At 39.0% G+C, this 24,412-nt stretch overlaps 1 protein-coding gene across 1 annotated transcript; it reads right to left on the bottom strand.

Moving 5' to 3' along the window:
• Positions 1-522: 522 nt before the first annotated feature.
• LOC121651435 (fibulin-2-like) lies at positions 523-24,145 on the bottom strand. Its single transcript, XM_042003654.1, has 17 exons — positions 24,079-24,145; positions 20,592-22,004; positions 14,318-14,432; positions 13,759-13,888; positions 12,746-12,926; positions 11,789-12,007; positions 10,986-11,078; positions 10,415-10,516; positions 9,477-9,608; positions 6,338-6,472; positions 5,368-5,508; positions 4,951-5,076; positions 4,275-4,400; positions 3,819-3,935; positions 3,600-3,728; positions 3,150-3,273; positions 523-1,317 (listed from the first exon to the last, which is right to left on the bottom strand). Exons 2-17 carry the CDS (start codon positions 21,910-21,912, stop codon positions 960-962), a joined length of 3,549 nt encoding a protein of 1,182 aa, XP_041859588.1. The 5' UTR covers positions 21,913-22,004; positions 24,079-24,145; the 3' UTR covers positions 523-959.
• Positions 24,146-24,412: the final 267 nt, after the last annotated feature.

The following is a 24,412-nucleotide window of genomic DNA, read 5'->3' as shown; positions in this document are numbered from 1 at the left end:
TGAGGATGTGATACTTCAGTCAACCTGTAGGTGGAAGTGTAAGACTATAACCTGTTGAGCTGCAAAACCATCACTTTTATTAGCCAAATTAAATATATGCACATTGAGAGGTGTGCAATGATAGTTGAAGCTCAAGTTGAGTTCACCAGTAAGGTTTGAACAGATATGAAAATATTAGCACAGATATTTCAACAACTTCAAAAATGTATAGATGTAAGATAATGCTGCATCATCAAACAAGTGTGTCCAAAACAAAACAAAGGGATTATATTAAAAATACACGTGCTCCTTTTTTCTTTTAATATTTTACTAAAATATTTCATTGCTATTTGAAGCATAAAAATATGATACATCCATCCATAGTATGTCTCATTAAAAGATACAAAATACACCAAAATACACATGGAGAATCATTAAATTATTTGTAAAGTACTTCAAAAACAAAACAAAAGCGGCAGTGCAGGTTAAGAGAAATAAACTTAATGTGTTCTGTAATGGAAACAAACAAAAATAAAAAGCTTAATCACAGATATCAAATGACAAATGTGATATCAGGGAGATTGTAATGATAGATGATATGGAAAAGTTGGTTACGTACTGTAATTTCTTGCCATTACATACATCTAGTTATGTCAGAAAGTTACATTTTTGTGCCATAATCTGGACCCAAAAGGAGAAAATAAAAAGATTAGATTTGATTCTTTATAAACTGTTCTGAAAATGTTTTGAAGCAACATGTTACATGATTTTAATGCAATAGTCAAAACACAAACTGACACAAAGCATTCAGTTTTTTCTTTCCATTTCTGTTACAGCAACATTTTTATATTAGCATCGGCTAATTAAAGCAGGACTAAATGTTTAAACCCGTCACAACAGACAGTGGCTTTGTTAAATATTGATAAGAGGACTCCTCGAGAGCTGTGCTAAGGTCCATGATGGCTGCAGCACAGCAGTCGTTAGAGCAGGTTGGCTGTGATGAATACATAGATCTTGGCCTGGAAAGTGGTAAACGTCCCCTGTCGCCAAAGCTTCATCTCTACAGTGATTAGGAAATCCCTTGGACCCTGAACCTGTCGCTGCAAGTACACAGCACCCGTGTAGGCATTCAACTTCCTTGTGCTGAAGTAGTTCTCCTCGTTTCCCTGCGTGATTGTCACAATAACGTTGTCACCAGAGTAAGCAGGAGAGGGTCCAATGCGGAAGATCTGAGCCGGGATGACAATGTTGGACTGGTAGCTGAGGTAGTAGTAGGTGATTTTTAGAGGAGAGTTCTGACACTCCACATAGTTGGGACAACTGATTCGCTCGCAGCGTCTAGAAAGGACACAAGGAAAACTTCATTTTTAAAGCCCCTTTAAACAATGTTGCACAATGTTGTCCTGAAGCAGTATTTCTCAGTCCAGATCTCCAGGACCCCTGCCCTGCATGTCTTAGTGTTCCTACTTCACCACACATGATTCAGATTAATAACCTTCCTTATTAAATTCTTTGCTATAAGAATGAGAATATGAAAACCTTTTTTAGTCCCAGTCCCAGTGGGGAAATTGCTTTTCCAGGCTCATTGATCAAGCCTGTTAACAAGTCATTTATTTAATTCAGGTGTGTTAAAGTAGGGTTACCTCTAAAACATGAACACCAGGTCTTAACTGATTGCTGCCCCTGCTCTTCATTTAGTTAGTTGTCCTCAGTACTTGTATATCCCCTTGGTTTCTTTTGTTCACTCCTAGATCCCTCTTGTTTTTGCTCCACTGTTATCCCTCCTGTTCCTTAATCTGTGTCTTAGTTTTGGTTTCTTTTCTTTTTTAGTCTTGGGTTAAGCCTGGTACAAACAACGGTTTTTGGGCTGTTATTGTCCCGATTTTGCCTCTTCGGACGGCAAACGCCCGACCATCGTGAGATTTCCCTGTCCATCATCATTTGGTCTGTGATGTGTTACGAGCCGACATGTCCCGACAATCCGCTCCGAAACGGGTCGTAGCCGACAATTGGGAAAATTGAACATGTTCAATATTTCAGAGCCAATTTCTGAGGAACGCGGACGACTCGTGCATTCTGACTGCATGGATGGTGACGTGGTATGGGATGTAGCCAATCAGAGAGCGAGCTGGCTGGGGAACAAGAAAGTAAATAAAGTTTGTGTTCACGCCGACTCCAGTCGGTTATTTTTTAATTTCTCTATTTGTCTGTTAACAATAGTTCCAAGATCACCATCATTACCTCATCCTATATATCCTCTTCCATGCTGTGTGTTGTGTTCTCCGATAGTTACTATGTTTCTTCTTCTTCGTTTTTTTGCCGGTTGTTGCTATGGTTCGTCTTCTATGTTTCGACGTTTGTCTGGCTCAGAGGACTAGATTGTAGATGAGTTGCTGGACAGCATCGTTATATGTGTGTTGTTTTATGATTATATTTTCAGAGCACACCACACACAATACGATCAAAACCGATTTTTTTATCTTCACGTGTGAGGTCTCAACTAGATAAAAAATCTCATAAGAGTAAAAAAAAATGTTATGTGTGTACCAGGCTTTACTCTTTTACTCATCCTGCCTGTGCAGCGCCTTTTTATTTTCTTCAATTCTTCAGTGAACCATCAGTCTGTATGTCAGCCTGCCTCTTCACCCTGCATTTAGATCCTTCATCCTCTACACACCTTGACACTATGCATTAATAATAAAAGAACATCAAATATATCTAGAGAAATCCTGCTTTTCAACAATTTCAAAATAGACTATATAATTATATATATCAGTCCTTCAACTAACTGATGCTATTTGGGTAGGGGTTATAAGACTTGTTATGAATTATGACTGTTGCTTCCTTTCATTTTCTTGTTTTTAAAGAAGAAAAAAAATCTTTATGTCATTGTCCTGAGTCATACAATCACAAAAACATTATAGTGTCAAACTTTTCAAAGATTAAAGAGGCCATACTATAATAAAAATAATAATTTGTGTTTGAGGGCACATATTTCAGTGTCTAAAGCAACTTCTAACTCAAAAGTGCAGAAAAAACATAACCTTGGCACTATATTTTGACCAAAGCTTATCATAGACATTTCATTAAGGCCTCAGGAAATCTGGTCAACTTGTGAAAAAGCAGCATAACATGCCTGCCTCAGTCTGTTCCAATATGTTAGTACTTACGTGTCGGACACTTTGCGGTAGTTTGGTGGACAGCTCAAAGAAAGGCAGCGGTACCCTCCTTGGATGTTGTAGCAGGTCTCTGCTAAAGAGCAGTTATGGGCCCCTGTGGCACACTCATCAATATCTAAAACACACAATAAGTTCAGAAGGCCTGTTTTACTTCTGGTGTTCGTCACAGGAGAACAGATCTATTAGGAAGAAAGACTGCTTCTGTTAAAAGAAAAAAAATCTAATTAGCAAGACAAGATTTTTGGCCAATAAAGTTTTATTGAGTGTGTAATTACTGCACCCCTATAAGACTACCAATTATACTTATCTGAGCAGATCCATTACCGCACACTCTATGAAGAATTAAATAGGTGCTGAGAAATTTTTAAAATCAATTTTAGAGCAGCTGCAGCACTCATGGTTAAAACAGAGGGGGTGGGGAAATGTTCTTCATTCATTCACCTCTGCAAGATCTTCCATTTGGAGACACGGTGTAACCATATTCAGGACAAGCGCACTGGTAACTCCCTGGAACATTCACACACTTATAGGTGCACAGATGACCAATGCTCCGGGAACACTCGTTGATGTCTGAGTGAGAAGGATGATGAATAATGTGACACTGATTTGTGCATGTGGAATGAATGTGATGTTTGTGGTGTATCATACAGCACGCCGCACCTTCACAGGTATGCCCATCCTCCCTGAGGTGGTAGCCCATTCTGCAGTAGCATTGGTAGGAACCGTAAATGTTGGAACACTCCTGACTGCATGGGTTGGTCAGACATTCATTCACATCTAGAGATTAGAGGTTAGAGCTCATTACTGTCACAATTCACTTGATCAAATAATCTTCAATGTTTTAATCTGAGATATAAACAAGATGTTGTTATTAAGCCAATTATGCATTTAGTGGTTCCCACTTGAAGACATGGCATTAGGTACAGTAAAATACACTAATCCATCTAATTATACTTTCAATATCAGCAATGGCCTGTAAAACTGAACTGCTGAATGCACACAAGCCTGGTGTCCCATCAAAAACACACAGACAGGCATATTTTCACGCACAAATTCACAGAAACAAGCATCAACATGTACACACACCCATGCTGACTGACATTAACGCAAACACACCTTCACAGTTCTTGCCATCACCAGATAAGCGGAAACCAGAGGTGCACGAGCACTCGTAGGAGCCCGGGGTGTTCTCACAGGTCTGGGCACACAGACGGCCTGGGTAGCGCCAACACTCGTTCACATCTAAGAGGAAGCATCATCAGCATCATCATCATTTTCATCATACCTTAGTAAGGGCCTGCTGCATTTGTGTGTTTGCACCCATGTGTGCAAATGCATGTGCGCAAGGTTTGTTGGCCTGCATAACTATATGTGTGTGCAAGTGTGTGTGTGCATGTCAATGAGAGCGGGATGTGAGGGGATCATGTATCTGCTGATAGTCTAAACACTTGAAAAGAGTAAATCATTTTGAGAGTCACAGCGTAACGCAATGAATTTCAAAAAGAGGGAGCACCAGCAGCAGCAGAAGGGGGCAGGAGATGTGATCGGTAACTCGGTGGCTATTAGGAAACAGCAGCAGCTCTCCCTGCCACAGAATAATAAGCAGGAGGAGCAGGGGAGGCATGGATAGTGCATAAGATTGAAAAAGTGATGAAGCATGACAAAGGAAAGGAATAACAGGATGAACAGGAAACTGGAGGAAGGAGACAAAACTAAGATGTAAAAGTTTTTTTTTCCTTTTACAGTTTAGCAAACGTTCCTACTCAAATGGCATAAATAATATTCAACATACCTACACACATCCTCCGGAACGAGTCATACTGGTAGCCTGTCTGGCACTCACAACGATAGGAGCCTGGCACATTGAGACACTGGCCCTCTCCACATTTATTCTGATTGTTCTCACATTCATTCACATCTAAAAAAAAACACATTAACTCTTTTAATTGACACTAAAGACATTCAGCTCCTGTCACTGTGTTTATAAACTCAAAGTGCATCACACATGGCATATTTTTGTCCACTTACTTTTGATGTCCTCTATAGTTTATCAAATAATAAATAATCCTTTCAGGAGATAAAAATTTCACATTCTGTGTGGGTGAGATAAACCCCAACCTCTGCTGCAACACATCTTCTTCTGACATTGAATTTGAGTTTGCATATCTGATCTGATAATGCATGCAGAAAGTACGATTACATCTCATACCAACACATCTGGATCCATCAGAACTGGCATGATAGCCACGGCTACATATTATCATCCTGTTGCACACGTAAGATCCTGCTGTGTTGACACAGTTGAAACCTGGACCGCAAGGTTGGGTCAAAGCACCACACTCATCAATGTCTGGTATGGAGAGACACATAGAGGGAGTGAGATAAAGGTGAAGACATCTAGAAGCGGAGGAAAGCCCCACTGACTCAAAACCAGAGGGCATCTCTTTAGCCACACTGCCCTGTGATATCAAAGCAAACACACATCACACAGATGCATTCGCCTGGATAACTTTGTTGTGTGCATGTGTCTTACATTTTCTTCATTTTGTCATTTCACAGAGCATTTCTTCTACACTCCTTTTATAGTGGTGTCTGCTGCCTAGACATGCCACAGTTCCTGTCCCTGGGGGCTAATTCCACAGCATCAGTTTGCACTGAAGGAGGACAGAGGATTGACTTTTATCCACCCCTTTGCAACCCTAACAGCAACTTCTCTGATCTCCTGTCTGTGTGGCATTTAACCCCTCTGTCACTGCAGCTCTGCTGATTCATCTGCATATTGTACACAGACAATGATTCATCCGTGGGGAAATTTCTTCCCTGATTGTCCACTTTTTTGGAAACGAGATAAGGAATCTCTAAATCTTTCTGTTCATTTGATTTAAATACAATGAAGTAATCACCTTGTGTATATTTTTTCTTTTTGTTTACCTGCATGAAACCCCCCATACACTCATCTCTAAAGCCATAACAAAAGACAAACTACTACTAAAATCAGTTCTGACTCAGACAAATAGATGAGTAGCAAATTTTGGTCATATGAAAAGCTAAAACTCCTTTCCATGTATCACAATTTTGTTTTCCTTGTCCTATTATGTGTATCATCTACTATTGTAGTGAATTTAAAAGGACAAATATGTATTTATGTATGTAAAAAAGTACCTAGTGGATTTTCTTACCTACACAGATGCCTTGTGGGTCCGGGTTGAAGCCTACAGGACATCGAATCTTGGGGTTGCACCTGAATGAGCCATGTGTATTCACACATTCAAAGCCAACTCCACAGTTATGGTTCTGCTCACACTCATTGGTGTCTATGGGAGAGGAAAATTTGCAAGTAAATACTACCTTAAGAAATGAACTGCAAAAGCTTACATGTAATACCATCTCTTTCCACTAGGTGGCACTGTGACTGCACATTTCACTTTTACTGCAGTTATTGCAGTCTAGGAGCATTGTATTTACTAATCAATCTTATTACAAGCAAAATTGCCTGAATGACAGCCTGTTAGTTTAATTAGATGAATATAAGTAATGAGACAAAACAACACAAGTCACAAACATCAGCTTTCCTGTGCAAAGTGTCAGCAATCAATCCAGTATGCTACCCCAGAGCCCTATACCACTTGTCTACTAGGTAATTTACCTCTAAGTCCTGCTTTACAACGAACCAAACTTGGAGAGGAATGACACAAAATGCCACGACCCTGAATTGGACTAAGCTGTATAGAAAAAAAATGAATGAACGAATGACAAAATGCAGTGTTTACGTGTGTGTTTGTGTGTGTGTTACTAAACCATAGATGTCCTATGTTTTAAAGCAGGTTTACAAAGTTTTGCCACTGTAATTGCTGCAAAAGCCTAAACCAGCTCTGGCAGGCAGCCCTGCCAGATATAGGGTAGGTCTCTAAACAGGAGATAGTGATTAAGCTTCTTCCTTCTCACACAAACCTGGCAGAGTCTGCAAGTAGCTGAGTGAGCCTGACACCGATGAAGACAGAGAGAAAAACCAGGAGGTAGGATAAATGTTTGAGAAATTGGCTGTGACTTCCCTCCCAGCAGAGAAGGAGCTCAGCAAACCTAAAAAAAAACAGTCCGTCTCCTGTCGCTGATGTTATGTGATATTTGAGAAAATTCAACCCCTTTGAACCCCTGACAGTATTTTCCTGTTTCACTTTGTATATGTATAAGCTTCCAACATGTGTACAATCTAACATGTTATTAATATTTGGTGCAGAAGTTCTTTTAGATCATTTTAACAGATTATTACAGGTATGATCTTGCTCTAATCTCCTCACATGCTCTGGATAATGCAAGTGTACTATGTTACTGTGTGCTATTGTTGGGGAAAATGAGAAATATTAATGTTTGTGGAAAAATGTATGCTTATGTCATGGTATCTCATTGTGGTTGTGTGTTGTTTCTTTACAGATTTAGGGCTGTTTCTTTACCGTTTTGGACATTATGCTGTTCTATTTTGTACTTAGATTGACTTGTGGTCTGGCTAACAGAGTATTGCTAAGTGTCCACCTTAAAAGCTGGTCACATTCTATATATGATAAGGGAGAGTTGTTAAATACTCCCTAATTTCCTAGAAAACACTGGACCATCCTTAAGTGGTATTAACTTTGATTTAAACAAATAATAATGAAGACAGGAGGCATCTTGTAATTACATCTCTCTGGATAACCAACTTTTATAATAAATCAGCATTTAGTATCTTATTATACTAAGTTCATAATCATTATATAGAGGATAAAGCATAAGAAGCCATTAGGCAAAATACTTTTTCTTTAATCTGTAGTTTCACTGCTGCAAAACAAAGTCAGAATTTTCTGTTATTGTTGTAGTTTTTCTCTTTTCCTAATTCTTTTGCTGACTTTATGACCTTTCTGAAAAAGAAAAAGACTATATTAAGCCACTATAATATAATGATTATAACAGTCAGTCTGACTATTTGATCAAAAGACTTGATTCAGTTTGCTGATAGCTTAAAAGTGTTTAGTTAATCAATACTCTCCCTTGGACATAGACTCCCCAGTCTCTTTTGTTCATGACCAGATCCTTGTCTTATTTGGATTTCTGTGTGTTTGGCACTTGTTGAGTTTCATGCCTTGCAGCACTTTTGGTTTGTTAGTTTCCCAGAAGTACTACAGTTTATTTATGTCTACACCACCCAGAGCCAGTCTCCTGCAAATGCCAGCATTTTTGGATCCTTATCTTTATGAAAGCCACAATAGCTTATTTTGAATTTGACGTCAGCAAAATGTTTCTAGAGATCAAGAAAACAAGAAATAAAAAACTGTCTTTAAAAATCTCACAATTAACAATACAAAAAAACTCAGTAAAATAATCAGGCATTCAAAGAGAGGTTTTAAATAGAAAATATGGAAAGGTTCTTCTGTGATAAGACAACAGTTCAGGAGTTGTTCACAGTTACATTTACACATAAAATAATATCAAAATGTTCAGAGCATCCAATCAAATCTCCATGGGGAAGGCTGCTAAAACTAATACTGCAATGTTCTGATGTCCAGGTCCTCACTTGGCATCAAATTAAAATCAGACAACTCAAATCCAAATGGTCTATTTGGATATGAGTACAAATCATTTCTGCATCCTCTAATTCTAGCCAAAACTTTAAGATGCAATGAAAGAAACTTTATCAAGACGAGACCTAAAAATTTAGCAGGCTGGTCTGGGACCAGACGAATATAAGATGCCATGAGGCAAAGCTGAAAAATGGTCATGTAGTCTATTTAGGATCTGAAGTTATTTTAGAGGAGCCTTCATTTGGATTAAAAGGGAAATGGACCATTTAGCTTGTAAAAAGTGAACAGTTCAATACAACTGTCTGTCTGTTAGCAACATAACTCAAAAAGTTATATAAATTTTGTAGAAATTTTCAGGAAATCTCAGAAATGGATTTGATTTTGGGGGTGATACGAATTGGTGCATGGAAACAATGAGACATATTTGGAGGTTTACTCTTACAACCCAAAGTTGGACACCACAGAGAAAGACAAGCCAGGCAGGTCTTCTTAGAGTTACCAGCAAGCAGCAACAATAGAAACTAGAGTAAGGTATTTTCTTATTCCCTCTTGTTTTTGTTAAAATAAAACATGAGATAATTATTGCCTATAAATGTCTTTTTAAATATCACACTCATGAGGATAGTAAAAGTGATTGTTCCTGAACAATGCACTTTTCTTTCATTGTTAGCATCCAGCAATACAAAATCCTCTGTTACACTCTATATTCACAGTAGGTGGAAGTGAGCATTTTGATGCTGCTCATTGCTGATAAGGGGCAGAGTACCTTCACAAATGTCATTGTTGAGCTGGTATCCGGGGGGACAGGTGATCAGTCTCTGACAGGAATAACTCCCTGCAGTATTTATGCAGCGCTCATTGAACTGGCAGGCACGTGAGGACAAACACTCATTTATGTCTGGAGAAAAGAATAAAGACAAATGTGTGAGTGAAAAGAGACTGTATAAACCATGTATAAACAATGAAGAACACAGATGTTGAGGCCAGGTAAACAGATTTAGCAAAAGCAGACAAGATGTGCAATGAACGTCAAGAACAGAGTGTTCTGTGTGTGACAGTCAGCGGTTAGACACAGATTAAAGGGACAGGTTGAACCCTACTCCAGGAGAGAGATTAGGGACATGGCCACTGGGAATAACATCCACACAATGAGAAATTTGTCACCGCACTTAGCCATTTTCTGTGCAACCGCTGCCACAGCTTGCTGCTGTCAAGCAGAAGGCATTTCACTGGTTATGGCTCATATACAGTATGTATTCCCTGGGAGACAGCTTAGACACAGAGCAGCAGCTGATTAACCTCATGATAAAACACACAGTCCACCACCATTCTGTGGAAAATAATGGGTATCTATGGCATGCACTGGGTGAGATATATCATGATAATGCATGGATAGTTGGGATAATCCCTCTGGTATAGACTCAGTTGAGGAACAAGATGAAAACTCCCACAGAGGATTAGAGCTGTATCTCCACTGCAGATCTAGAAGCGCTGATGAGTGAAAGAAGACAAATCAGTGACAGTCTCGCCAAGAAAGTTTCCTCAGCTGGAACCAAATTCCTCTGGCTGGAAAAGAAAACTAGGATGAGGGCTAAAATTTAAGCTCCTTTTGTGCACCTCTGTCATTACACATAATTTCCACATGCAACCAAAGTGTGATGTAAGAAAACTTTTCATCTTGATAACGATGTTTTAGTTCTTTACCTTCACAAGAGCGCCCATCGGCTCTGAGGGAGAATCCTGATGAACAGGAGCACTGTGGCCTTCCGCCCACTGGGGTGCACTGTTGCTCACAGATGTCATTTCCTGAAATTAATACTGCATAGTCAGGTCACATAAAACTCACAGTACAATTGCTTCACATTGTAATGTTCCCACAGAAACAGAGAAGAGCTTTGAAGGTCTGCGTGGGAGACGTAACAGTATTTATTGAATTGTTGCTTGCTCATTTCCTTTTTCAAGGCTGATGTCTAACAGGGCATATTCTATTTCACAGTTTTGGCCCACAATAAAATAGACATCCACCCTGGAGCATGAGAATGAGAGGTAAAATCCAAAATGCTGCTTCTGTTTGACATTTGCAGCACATTTAGATTTCATGGCAAGTGTGAGGTTGAAATACTAACTGGTCAGATTGTGACAGTCTGTGCCGTCTTCTCCTTTAAGCATGTTCAAGCATGTTCAAATGTATATTCCACTCTCAGATGAAGACATATGGATAAATTAAAGTGCTCGTTGTAAGCTGTCTTTCCCGTGATTAAGCTGCGTGTCTAACCTTCACAGGGGTTGAGTGGGACAATTGGCTGGGTGGGAGGTGGAAGTGGTGAGGTGGTCCCCTCCCTCAGTCTGTTCTCTTCCTCCACCACCTCTGCATGAACATGAAAAATGTCAGCAGAGAAGCAATGAATTGCACTGTAATCACTAATTCTACCTCTCCATCATCTTCAATCTTCTTAGTTAGAGACTTGTGCAATCCTTGCATTTCCATGCATAGATATGAGGCTAGTGGCTATGGATGAAAGTTGTAATGGCAATGAAGGTGAGACAGGAAAAAGCACAGCCTGCAGACAAACATTTGGTTTTATTAGTGCACCCCATACCTCACTGTAATTTGCAGAGAACTCCGGCATTAGAATCCTGTTGAGACAGGCTTGGGTTGGTAAAAGCCACTGCTGATAAAAGTCTGGCTCGTTATATTGCATTACGTATAAAGTCTTCTTAACTGTACATCTGAGCAAACTGAGATCAAGCATTGACAAAAATAAATAAATAAAAAGCAGAAATGATAAACAACAAATGAAAAAAAAAAAGCTGAAATGCTTTTTGAGCAGAGATGTGAGTAGTCAGATCCAGGAAAGGGATGTTAGTGTAAGAAAAGAATAATTATTATTAGGCTGTATCAGGCCTTGCAGGCAGGAAGGAACTCAAACGGGACAGAGTAAATGGGGTCTTTCTGACATGCATACAGGGTGTATATCATACTTTAAAAAGTTAATGGAACAGAGAGGGCCTTTCCTGTGCGTTAGCATCTGTGGAAATGTCACAGTGACAAAACATGATTGGTGATTTTCACTATACCTTCTGCGCAAGTGTAAGCGTCGTCCTGCAGCACATACCCGGGAAAGCACTCACACCGGAAAGAACCAGGCGTGTTGACACATTTGTGGTGGCAGATGTTGCCCTCATATATCAAGCACTCATCCATGTCTTCCACCTCCACGGGACCCTCCACTGCATTCTCCCCGTCCTGCTCCTCACCGATAGAGAATGCCTCTTTAGGGTATGGGAGGTCTGATACTATGACACAGGGAAAATTATTGTGACAACAGCCTTTGTTCATAGAGGCAAAAACAAAAAAAAACAAAAAAAAAAAAACACAAAGAAAAATGTATTTTAAATACACAGATAATTAGAGTAAGGAAGCCGTGTTTACACACAATCAAATATTTAATTTATTTTTTCTTGCAATATTTATTCTCTGTACTGCCACATCATGTACATTCATCATTTAATGGCTTCTTATCACAAGACACAGAAACAAGATGAAATGTAACAAAAGACGTGTGATTTTTTTTAAATTCTGATTCTTGGCAAAATCTGTGGCATAAAAAAAATAAATAAAACAAATTCTAATTGTCATCCCAAACAAATGTTCCTTATCAGTCATGACCACAAGGCAAAAAAAAAAGCTTCAATATATGAGCCTTTTTCAGCTTGTAGCAGCCAAAATAAATCTGCGTAAGCAAATGTTCAACCATACAGCAGTTTACAGGAAAAGGACTGAATACAATGCCCAGCAGGCACCAGGCATTAGATCTCTTAGAATTACAGTGCATGGGGTGAACAAGGCTATTAGGTGCACTATTTTTCAGCAGGCTGAGGAGAGATCCTTTAACAACTACTTTAAAAAAATTGATTTTCTTTTAAAAATTCATATAAATGTTCCTGGAAATGCATTCCACCAAAAAACAGCTTCTCTTTATGTCTTTATTTCTAGCCTGTGTATTTATGCATGTAAGTATTAGTTCATAATACCTCTTCTTGGACCTGGAGTGGAATCCAGAGCCGGCCTCTCTCTGATAGTGTGCCTCCTCTCCTCCCCCTCACAGCAGGTTAGAAAAATGTGTTGGCAGTGGAAACCAAGGTAGTGGTGGGCTTCACAGCGATGTCCCTCTTTGTGGAACAGCAGCCCAAGAGAGCAGCAGCTACAGCAGTCCTGAAGTCCACAAAAGCTGTTTTAACACTCTTCCATCAGGTAGTCTTGGATCATGTCGAGTTTTTGGAGGAGCTGTCTTTGAAAGATAAGCTATTTTTGGACGTTAGCAGACTGGTTTCAGCACACAGCCAAAGCCTTCAACATGCAAAAATAATTTACAGAGTTCCTGACTTTTCATCTCTGTGGGTTTAACTTTAAATGTAGAAATTTAAGTAAAGTCTTCTCGTGCACAGTATCTTGCAAGCAAGTTTACCACAGTGAGTGCATAGCAGCATGGCTAAAAACAACCCTGAAATAAACAGTGGTGTCATGTTGTGTGACTGGAGAAGGAATGATATTACTAAAACTACAGGGATACCTGAGAAAGGTGGTAAAAACCAATATTCAACAGTACGACACAGAAGTGTCAATAATGGCTTCAAGGTGCTGAATTGCCTCTGAACAGCTGCATTCCTTCAACACAGATCAGATGAGTGGGTTTGGAAATCCAGACAAACACTGATGTGATGCAGTCAGTTACTAGACCCTCATTAAAATAAAAACAGACTGTCACTTTTATTTCCACAGTTTCAAAGGCCAACTGTTGATATTATTTGCTTTTAAAATAAAGTCTGTAGGGCTGTAGGAATCTATAAATGTAATATGAAAATAAGTTTGTCTAAATTAAATACAGTGCTGAAATAGTGGAATGTGAACCACAGCATAATCCTAACACATCACAGAGACTAAGGTTCCTCAAAGACTGCAGTGTCAATTTGGTGTGCTTGAAATTTATGTCAAGGATGTATGTCAAAGCATCCCTTTGCAACAGTACCTGCTCACTGATACTTGCCTTGTAGGAGTCAATCCCACATTTAGTGCTGGCATTTTCTTCACACATATTTCCTGCTCTGGCTGCATTTATTCCTGCCAAGCACTGGCTTTCTCTCAGGGAACCGAGGCAGCACTGTTGTTGGGCAGTCCTGACAGTGAAAGGCACACATGAGAAACAACTACAGAAGTGTTTGGATTGCAACTGGGGCCATACAGGGACAACAATCCTTCCCAAGCAGGCTGTCACAGACTTGAGTGAACTCTGTTCTTAGGTTTCTAGGAATTTGATTAGAAGGAGAAGCTTAAATGTCAATCTTAATAATTAAACAGCCCCAGTTCTGAGAACCATGCAGTTTTGCAAAGTCAAATTAATTAAAATGTGATTAATCAATTAAATAATAAGCAAGAATTTTTTTTAATGTGGAAGCTTCTTTTCCATTACATTACAAGTCAAATGTTTGCACACATTGGATTTAATGGGAAAGTGTGTCCAAACTTTTGACTGGTACTGTATTTTTTTCAAAATCCTAATGTTCACCTTTTTGATGTGTTGACTGAGTGTTACATAATGGGCTCACCAGCAAATGGAGTGCATATCTTTAGTGGGTGGCTCCATGTTGTTGCAGTGACCATTAGTTGAAGCCCATTTCTCTCCAGTCTCACAGCAGGTCTTCAACAGCTCTTTGACAGACACTGTAAGGAAACACAGACATCTAGATCCAAATTCACTCCTCTCAGCACAGCCAGTTCTTGGGAGCAAGCAAATGAAAAAAAAAATGTTTAGAATTTGAAATCAAATTAAGTGGTATTATTAAATTTTGCCCTCTGAAAATCCCATTAGTGTGATGCTGTAAAATCTGGTTATTGATATCTGAAATGCAACCAAACATTTTCCCTTTCTAGGACACTTAACTCTTTGGAGATGACAGGTTGAGAATAGCAAGTACAATGTGTGTTTTCAGAGTCCTCCACTGCAGTCACTGAAATTGGCAGGGAAAAGTATGAAACCCAAAACTCTATGAAATTGCCTCTGGAGCAAAACTATTCCTTTTTTTTTTCCTCTTTTACTTTTCATCCCGGTTAATCGCCGCTGTAGCAACGAGAAAGGGTAATGTATTAGCACCTCTTTTTAAAAAGGTTGCGGACATTGCAAAACACACATCAGAGCAAAATGCTCTTTCAAAAACAGGGCAGTGCATTCCAGCATTGATTTGTGGCCCCTACACTACTGTACAAGATACAACTTAGGACATTCATGTCTTCTTAGGCAGTCAGAACATGCAAGATCAAAGAAGACAAACACTTAATAAACATCAATGAAAACAGCAGTAGCACTACAAGAGAAATGACAGATTTTTATACAATTTTAAAGCAATTAATTCTGCAGTTTTTCAGGTAATTTAATCTGGACAGTCATCACTGGAGCTATGCCACTAGCATGACCAGCAGAAAAATAAATAAAGACATATACAAGCCTCTAAAGTTTTAATTGGTCTCTAACAGCACAGTCTGTTGCAACATAATTTATAAATGAGGGCAGAGGTCACGCAGAGGAAAATGTAAATCTTGCTGTAATTCTAAATAGAAGGCGTTCAGTACCAATATGTGAGAAAGCCTAAGGACTGTTCAGCACTCCCACATCCACTTGTTTCTGCTGAAATGTCTCTCCTTGACATACCTACATAATAAGACCAAAGCAATTACTCGAAACCGGAGCGGGTGAAACCTGCAGTGTGCATAATTTAAAGGTTTAAAATGGAGAAAATCTAAACCTTGTGAGGCACATTGTCTCCTTGATGCTTAACAACAGTATCGTGCCAGCTGTGCAGTGAAAGAAGTCCATTTGAACCTGTTTAAAAGTATATTAAAGGCATCATCATTCTTACGCTTCCTATTCATCTTCTCCAGATCAAATCAGCTCACTTGTTATGAACAAACACAAATTTGGTATACAGTTACAATACAACAAGTTCATGACCATGTTTCTTAAGGATTTAGTTTTTTTGTTTACACCAAGATTGCTATTGAGGATGAAAACAAAGACAAACTAGCTTAACGAAGCTATGTCTAATCTAACCAAATCTCTTCTTTTCTCTTTGGCAGTCCTTATAATTAAGCCTTCAGAGAAACCTATCCCATTCAACTGTGCAATCATTAAAGTACCCTGATTTATTGTGCTGTCAGCGTTGCTAGATATATCCTTAAAAGGTGGTTGAAGCACATTTCTTTGTTCGCAGCCTTGTCATTATATCTGTCCATTAGGCTAACATTAACAGCAGATGCTTTGCTTTGTCTAAATTCAAAACTGGTGACATCACACCCTGGAAATATGGAGCTAGAATAACAACCAAAAAGGGCAACTCTCAACACGTCCGAAGGTGTCATAAAGCACTGCACTGTCCCTCATCAGGACTCGTATCTTTTCTTTTGGTGGTCCTGACATTGATTTACAATACAGGTGGATTAAAGAGGACTCAACAACCACTGAAAAACCTCCCATGCAAATGGTTCTGCACACAGAAACTCATGTGGATGCACATGCTGGACACTTACAGCCTAAAAGCCTGTCTGTGTTTGTCTGTGTGTGTGTTTACAGGCCTGTACAAGGAGGGAGGTGACACCCTCAACATGAGTGCATGCAGAAATATTGTGTGCTTTGAAAGACATGACCATCCAAGAACAGCTGGCAGTGACATCACAGGGAGGGTTCTCTTCTGTAGCATGACTTCATTTCCAAAACAGTTAATTAAATTTCTACCACTGTCAACTTTTGCCTTAATTTTCCTATGATAGTGAGCCAGTAATCATGTAGAAAATCTGTTTTCCACTTAGACTTAAATGGGCTTAAAGTTGCATGTTGGAAGACATGAACACTTGTTAATTTCACCAGAATACGTCCAGTCCAATTATTCATACTCCTGATACAAATAAAGTAAAAAATCTGAATGAAGCATTAGTATTCACATGTTGAAATTGGTCATTACTTGTGTTTTAAGCTGTCAGGACTCTTTCCAAAAGATGCCACTCATTAGTCAAAACCGACACATTTGTTTGTATGTTGACCTGAGCAACATCTGCATCAGACTCGTTTTCCTTACTCATTAAATTGGGTTAAATATATTCCACTGCACGCCTCTCCCAAAAACATTTGCCACACTTTTGTAATTTGAACCCGCTCCCTCATTTCCTTATTATACCATATATATTCCAAGAAGTGTTCACAAACCAGTACATGGGAAATTTGCTCACTCCTTGCCAGAGGAAATTCATCCAACTCCTTGATTTTGGAGCAGCTGGATAAAAATAACATTGAGGAATAATTCCTACCTAACTGGTGTGGTTTTCAAGTTTTATAAGTCTCATAAGCAGTTGCTATTTTCTGTAGTACAAATCATAACAACACTGAAGCCTGAATAAAATCATGTGTATGAAAGATTTACTTCATTATATATTTGAAGAATACTAATTGCTCAAAGCTCAATGTCCTGTTACTCTTTGACTCATGCAGTGGGTGTCTTGTGTGAGCGGTTTTCTGCATCTGGAGCACATTCTTTTCTTTTAAATAAGCCTGGGTGATATGTGCATTGGGCGGTTTTCAGTAAGGACATGTTGAGGAGGGGAGACATGCCAAAATTACTGTAGATGACCGAGAAGGCACCCTGGATTAGCCAGAGTGAACTATCATCTTCAAACCGATCTTTACAGCAGTGGTACAGTAGAAATGAACACTTGCATGGCCTGCTCTGGAATTCACCCTCCTGTTTCATCCTAAGGAAAATTATACATCAGCTCAACCCACTCCCACATGCAACATGTTGTGACAACTTTGTTGATAAAAACAACTCCTTATCCAGTTTATTTCAACTTTCCTTTTATCCTTTTAGTTGTAACCATTTATTTGTGTCTAAGACTCTTTTAGTTTAGTTCAATGCAGTGGTATATGGTTGCAAAAGTAGGAAATTGGGTGGAAGTGTGCTTCAAATGAGGTAATTACAAAGAAGATTGGGAAACCAACAGCCTCATGGGAGATGGGTAATCGCACTGACTCGTGAGGGAGCAGGGAGATGCGTCTAGCAATCAAGCGATAACAGTGGTCTCATTCATCACATGAGCATAATGCCGCTCACAGGTACAACCCCCAAGAAATCCTATACCAGGTCAGCTTTGCATCAGAAAACCTAAACAATCCCATCCCCCTTCTGAGCACACACTGCATCTGGCTGGAAAAAAGGGAGCAAATAAGCAGGAGTTATAGACTGAAGAAAAAAAAAATTATCTTGAGCCCTGCTCCGCTGCAAAAGCAACTTTTTTCTGATTGTAGAAAAAAGGCCATGCTCTTGTTATGCATACTTTTTCTTTTCCTGTGCAAATAACTTTAACATCCTCTGCTAATAGCATTGATAACAGCTAGGTCAGGCTTCTTATCAGTTGGTTTTTTCCTGTTTGTACTTTAACTTGTCACCGCTCTGAAAACCTTGCTTTCAGTGAAGCAAATTCTCAGTGTCATTCCATCCTGCAATCTGCAGACCAGTAAGCTTCTTTTCCCTAGAGAGAGAGAGAAAAAAAAACCACCACTCTGTGTAGTTCAAACACTTCATCAAGCTATAATTTACAAATTCATTTTAAGCTTATCGCAACTGACTTATGGACAGCTTGGAAAACAACCACAAGTCATAAAAATAAGACATTCACTGACATTTGCGCAGGTTTCCATCTCAATTCCAACCTATATGATCCAGTTTAATTTGTCTAAGTGTACTGCAGATGCACCTCTTGTGGTGTAGAGAAACATTATATATACATTCAGCATACACTGTACATACCTTTAGGGACAAGGTGCTGAAAGAAAAGTCTTGACAGGTCTCAACAAAAATCACAGTGCTGTAAAGCAGCTTTACTGTGCACCTACAGATCTCACTTTCCTGGACAAAGCACAACTAATAAGAAAGAATCCTCAGAGTCCTAAAACAGCTTCCTTAGAAATTTCACTGAAGTGCTTGAATAGATTAAATGGCATTGCTAATAATTGTACTCATTCATAATTTAATTCCTCATAAAAAATCTTTTGATATAGTGAGACTACCTGTTATATAAAATTGTAAAGTACAGCAAATTTAATTAGGTTTCCTTGCACAGAATTTTATCTGTCCTTTACACTTATGGTACTGCATAAAATAAAAATTCTTGATTAAAGCATAAATTTGAATAATTATATGGCACTCCATTCTCTATTAGAGACACAGGTAGTAAAGCTGCAGTGCACAAAGCCCAAAGGCTGAGGTACAACACTTGTGTGTATACAAACTAAACAAAGTAGGCTAACAAAAATGTTGTGATTTTTTCAACTGCTTTGCAATTTTTTGAGTCAATATTGTCTTATTTTGATTTCTGGATTTGTATGCACTTCTCTCAATTCATGCTTTGCTTAATTTTTTTCTTTATTTTCTTGAAAGCCTGTTTTTAACATCTCATAAGACACTATGAGGCTACTTGTCAGAAAACCAACCCAACTAGTCAATCAGCTGAACATAAAAGATAAAAATGTGTCTATTCTGATAGCTCTTCATGTAGTTGGTCTACATGAAGAATTTACAGACATGTGAGAAAGAAAGAAACCACACTTTTATGTTTCACAAAAATAACAACAACCAAAAACTAGTCTTGTAGATTTGCTGGTGTGCTGGGATCATTATCCTGTTCCATGACCCAGCTGTCAGACAGGTGGCCTCACATCTGACTCCAAAACACTTTGGTATAAAGAGGAGTTTGTGATGGATTAAATAGCTGCAAGTACCCAGATAATGTAGCAGCAGAGCAAGTCCAAATCATCACCCCTCCACCTCCGTGCCCAACAGTTGGTATAAGGTGTTTGTGCTGATATGTCGCATTTGATTTTCACCAAACACGTTCCTGTGCTTTATAGCCAAACATCATCACTCCACATTGTTCAAGTATCTTGTGGCAATTTTTTAAACTTACATTTTTCCCGTAAACTGTTCCAAATACTTGTTTGAAATCCTTCTGTTTGTTTGATCATTAAATTATACAATTAACATGCTAACTGAGGCCTATAGAGTCAACAGAGCATTGCACAGTATGACCTTGAGGTGAACTTGTGGGAACATCCACTCCTGCTTAGATTGGCAGCTGTTTTTGAAAGTTTTCTTCTTGTGATTTTTTTTCTCATTCTACAGTGATGGACTTGAAATTATTTGGAAATGGTCTTAGAACCTTTCCGACATTGATGGACAGCAGCAATTACATTTCTAAGATCATTGCTGATCTTGGTTGCTTGGCATTGTGTCAGCATGCACCTGAATGCTCGAGACCACCAAACTGCCAAAACTCAGCGCTTAGTGATGGCAAATTAAAATGGTGTTTTTGATTAGCTAGCTGATACTTTCCCTCTTAATTTAAAAGGAAGCAGGATCACCTGGTAAGGCCAAACATTTTTTGATTATGTCCTAAGACCTTTAAATTAAAAAAGGCAGGTTTTCTTCACATAACTAAATATGAGTGCATTAAAACAAATATGTTGTAAATATAGTCACTTCCTGTAAGTAAGGTAGATAAATGCTATCTCAGGAAAACAGATTTTACATGAACAATTGTTTTTTGCCTTCCCCCCCTGGATATCTGCCAGCCTGAAAAGAGTAATGATGAATTCTTCTTCGCAAGGCAGGATGTGAGAGAAGTACTATGTGTCAGTTTATCATCACACAATGGAAATGAATGAATCAAACCGTTTTGATGTTTCAAATTTCTTTTAAATTCAACTTCTTTTCAGCCATCATCACTAAAGGGAGTAAGGATGCAGCTGATTATAAAAGGTCAGAATTGTTTCAAACTTACCCTCTGAGTCGTCCTCCACATCCTGAGACTGGTAGTTGTAGAGAGTTTGAGGTTGTCTTTGATGCTCTTCACCTTCCTCCCTCATCCTGATTGGAGCTTTGCTGGTGGGACCGAACTGGACAGTAGGATATGAGCCCTGTTCCTCTTTGCCAAGTGAGTGCCTTTGCACCAACGACACTTTTTCTTGTCCTGTGTTGCCTTGACTCCTAATACGACCACCCTGACCATGTTTGTCCTGGGCGAAGCGTCGACGCCCTGTGTTGCTATGGGTAGTGTAGACTGTGTCTTTTAAAGTCTCCTGTAACACTCTTTTCATGTCACTACTATGCCTAATGGTTCTTTCTCCAGTTTCCTGTTGTACTCTCTGCGTGGTTGCAGTTGTAGGTGATATTGATGCTTTTTTATGAGTCCCTGTAGTGGGTGTTTCTATATTTTGTTTGACCTCATCCTCACTGCTCCTCACTGGGTTTGGGCCTGTTTGACTTTCCTTCAGTTCATGTGTACTGTCATCATGAGAGATGAGGGTAGCAGAGCTTGACTTTGGGTGATCTGGAGGTACAGCAGCAGATTCCAGAGGTTGGGCCAGATTTTGAATAGTAGAACGTGTTGGTCCTGCCAGTGTATCGTCATAATCCTCCGAGCCAAAATTGGGTGGGTCTTGCTTATACAGTGGAAGAGTGTTTCCCAATGCATGCCTGGAAAATGGTTCTCCGTGACTTGTTTGTTGGGTGTCATGACCGCTGTTAATGTCTCTCAAAGGACTATTGTTTTCAGTGGTTGTTACCCACATGGGTTTAGTAGCACTCCGAAGGTCACAGCCAGGAATGGGTGAGCACATTATCTTGCCGCCCTCATTTGGACAGTGGCAAACCTGGCACTGATCTATCTGAAAGGAGTGCCCTGCCTCATACTTCTTGTTACCATGGACACAGCCAATACGCCCACATTGTGGACATCCATCTGCAGCCTGTAAAACATCAATACAGTTGGGGGGAATTTCATGGCATAGAAATATGCAGCTTATGTTCCCTCCACCCGGATGACAGGAGCATTCGGTGCTTCCGAAATCCACAAAGTAAGATTCTCCTTCTGGGACTTTCCCTTTCTGGAATCCTGCTTGGACACAGTCATAATACTGGTACCCCTCACAGGTGCAGCCTTTTTGTGTGCATTTGGGACAACAGGCACCATTCTCCAACTCTGTTTCGATGCAATTTTGCAGAACAGGACAGTCAACCCCTGTGCAGTCTGTCTGGCTTAGACAGATGTCCACACACAAAATGATCGAACCAAACAACAAGCTTGCCTTTAGAAAGTCCATTTTGCCTAAAAAGTGTACAAAATGTCAGTTCTTCTAATATATATTCAAGCCAGATTTAGCTCAGAAAGGAAGGTAGTTCTGTGTGTTTGAGCCTGTAAAAATACAGAAAAATAACAAAAAACAGAGATTAATGACATGTTTACAGTACAAACATTATTTGGAATTCAGTTTGATAAAAATCAGTGGTGTGTTTCCAATTATTACAAAAAACATGTTTTGTTCCAGCTTAATAGCCTGTTTTAATTTGATAACTTGTCAAACATAAATTTTTCCATGTTGACTACGATGAAACCACACGGGATAAAGGATGTTGTACATGGAAATGTAGCAAACAACAATGTTGAATAGAGGGAATATATAAAATGAAAAAACTATGGTCAAATAACATTTTGCAAATGTTGAAAAAAAAGCCACAATGACAAGACATCACTTGACACAGTGCCATTTTACCACATGATAATAGTGGCTTTGATGTTTAGTGAAGAGAAAAGTTTATCTGGCTTTTTTAATGTATCTATTGTGCTTTAATAAAACTGACTTCATCCTACAGTCTGCTGGGCACATTCTTAGACCAGACAGTAAATATCTGGCTATAGCTGCTCAATTGGTTGAGCACAAACTGTTTCAACAGCCTTTCTACCGTATAAACTGGCAGACATTCGGCACAGTAGTTTTAAATGCATTTGATGAGATCCCTAGAGCTTTGCCTTGTATAACATGCTGCAGAGAGACAGACTGAGGAGGCAGTCTGAGTACATGGGCCCAAATTCTGTGAGCAAGTGATGTGACTTCAAATCAGAGTGAATACTGAAAACCAGGGGGTTTCTATTTTACTTTTGCTATTTATCCTCAGTGCTTGTATTGGTGCCAAAAGACTTTTGACATTTCCTACTAAGCAGTAGTTTAATTCAAAATCAGAGATTAATTCAATCTTTCCCATTAAATCCACTGGAAAACTGTGTCCAAACATTTGACCAGTGTGAAATGCTTCTAACTGATTTAAATGCCCTGTATGAAAACTATTTTGTTATTTGGCCTACATTTGTACCAGATATCATGTCTTTGGTATAGATTCTCACCAAATGATGAGCTGGACAAAGAAAGAGGATTTAAAAAAACTTTTCTTGCACTGAAATGGCACACATGTTGTGTTCTATGAAAAATGAAGATCATACTGCAGTCTACAGTTACTACAGACACTTATTCTTGTTGTAGCTATTACATGCAATCTGTCAAATGTCAGAAAATATGCAATGCTTTACTCAAAACAAAGTTACACAACGACATGCACTGTATATGTAATCACCATCTACAGGTCATCAAAATAAGTTCAACATCTGTTCTTCTGTCTTTCACAGTTCAACCACAAAACACCACAAAGTGCAGCCCAGCTCCATTAAGGGAATCAATGATGTCTTTGTGTGTAGAGGGTACAAAATCATTTTACCAGATCTTGCAGTCCTAAACTGGCACAGGACCACTGCTATGGTGCTTTTAGAGTTCTGACCTAAGCCTTAGAAACACTCAGATCCAAGCTGCCTCTGAGTGTACAGCTTTCATAATAAGTCACATGGAAAACAGAACTAAAAGACAATGTGGTTGATTAAGAACTACGTTTGTGACACAACAGGATGGATCCTGAAATAGTTTTAAGTGCTGCATTTCACGAAGAAAACAAGCATTTCGGGTTGTTTGTTCGAGTATCAGTAGTCTTGCAAAAAAGCACTGACCTTTATTCTCGTGTTCACATTGATACGCAAATCCAAACGCACGTGCAAACTCTGTTTTAACGCATATAGTTATTTAAAGCACGAGGAAACACACAATTCGTCAATTTGACATGACATTAGGTAAATTAGAGTCTATTTTGGAGGTAAAGCGCAAACTTTCAAAGTTTTAGAGAAGACTGTAAACTTAATATAATACTAAATTAAACATTTATTTCATTAAATTGTATTGTTTCAACGTGCATAGCAGCCACGCTGTTATTAACTCAAACTTATCATAGCCAAGAGCAAAAAAATATCAAATAAAAATATATAATAGGACGCGTGGCGCAGTAATTCAGTATTTGTCTATGCTCATGTGATGTCCTGTCAAAATCCAAATGCTCGGTGTATTATATTGTTCAGTTACATTCTTATTGTCAGAAGTGACGTTTCTTACCTCACGCCCGTGGTCATGGAAAGCTGGTGAGCTTCTGAAAGAAACTTGTGCGTAAAGTTTGTGCCTTCACGCGGGAGGATGGGAAAGCCTCGCTGCTCCCGAGGGCGGGACAAACTTTCATAGAAAAATTTCCAACATTTTCAAAGTTCATTCTGTTTCTTTTCGTGAATTGCAATTCATCCGAAAGACGAGAAATGACGACATGGAGTGGCGCCTGTAGAAAATATTCGTCTTCACTGTAACCTCGGTCAATTTAGGTAGTGTGCTCATGAGAGAAGATTGTTGATATAATAAGTTCAGTATTATATTAAATCAGTATAAAATGACACAAAAG

Source organism: Melanotaenia boesemani, chromosome 13 (assembly GCF_017639745.1).
Source record: "Melanotaenia boesemani isolate fMelBoe1 chromosome 13, fMelBoe1.pri, whole genome shotgun sequence".
Classification (NCBI taxonomy): Eukaryota; Metazoa; Chordata; class Actinopteri; order Atheriniformes; family Melanotaeniidae; genus Melanotaenia; species Melanotaenia boesemani.
Note: the sequence above shows the minus strand (reverse complement) of the source record. Positions and strands in the feature narration are given on the sequence as shown.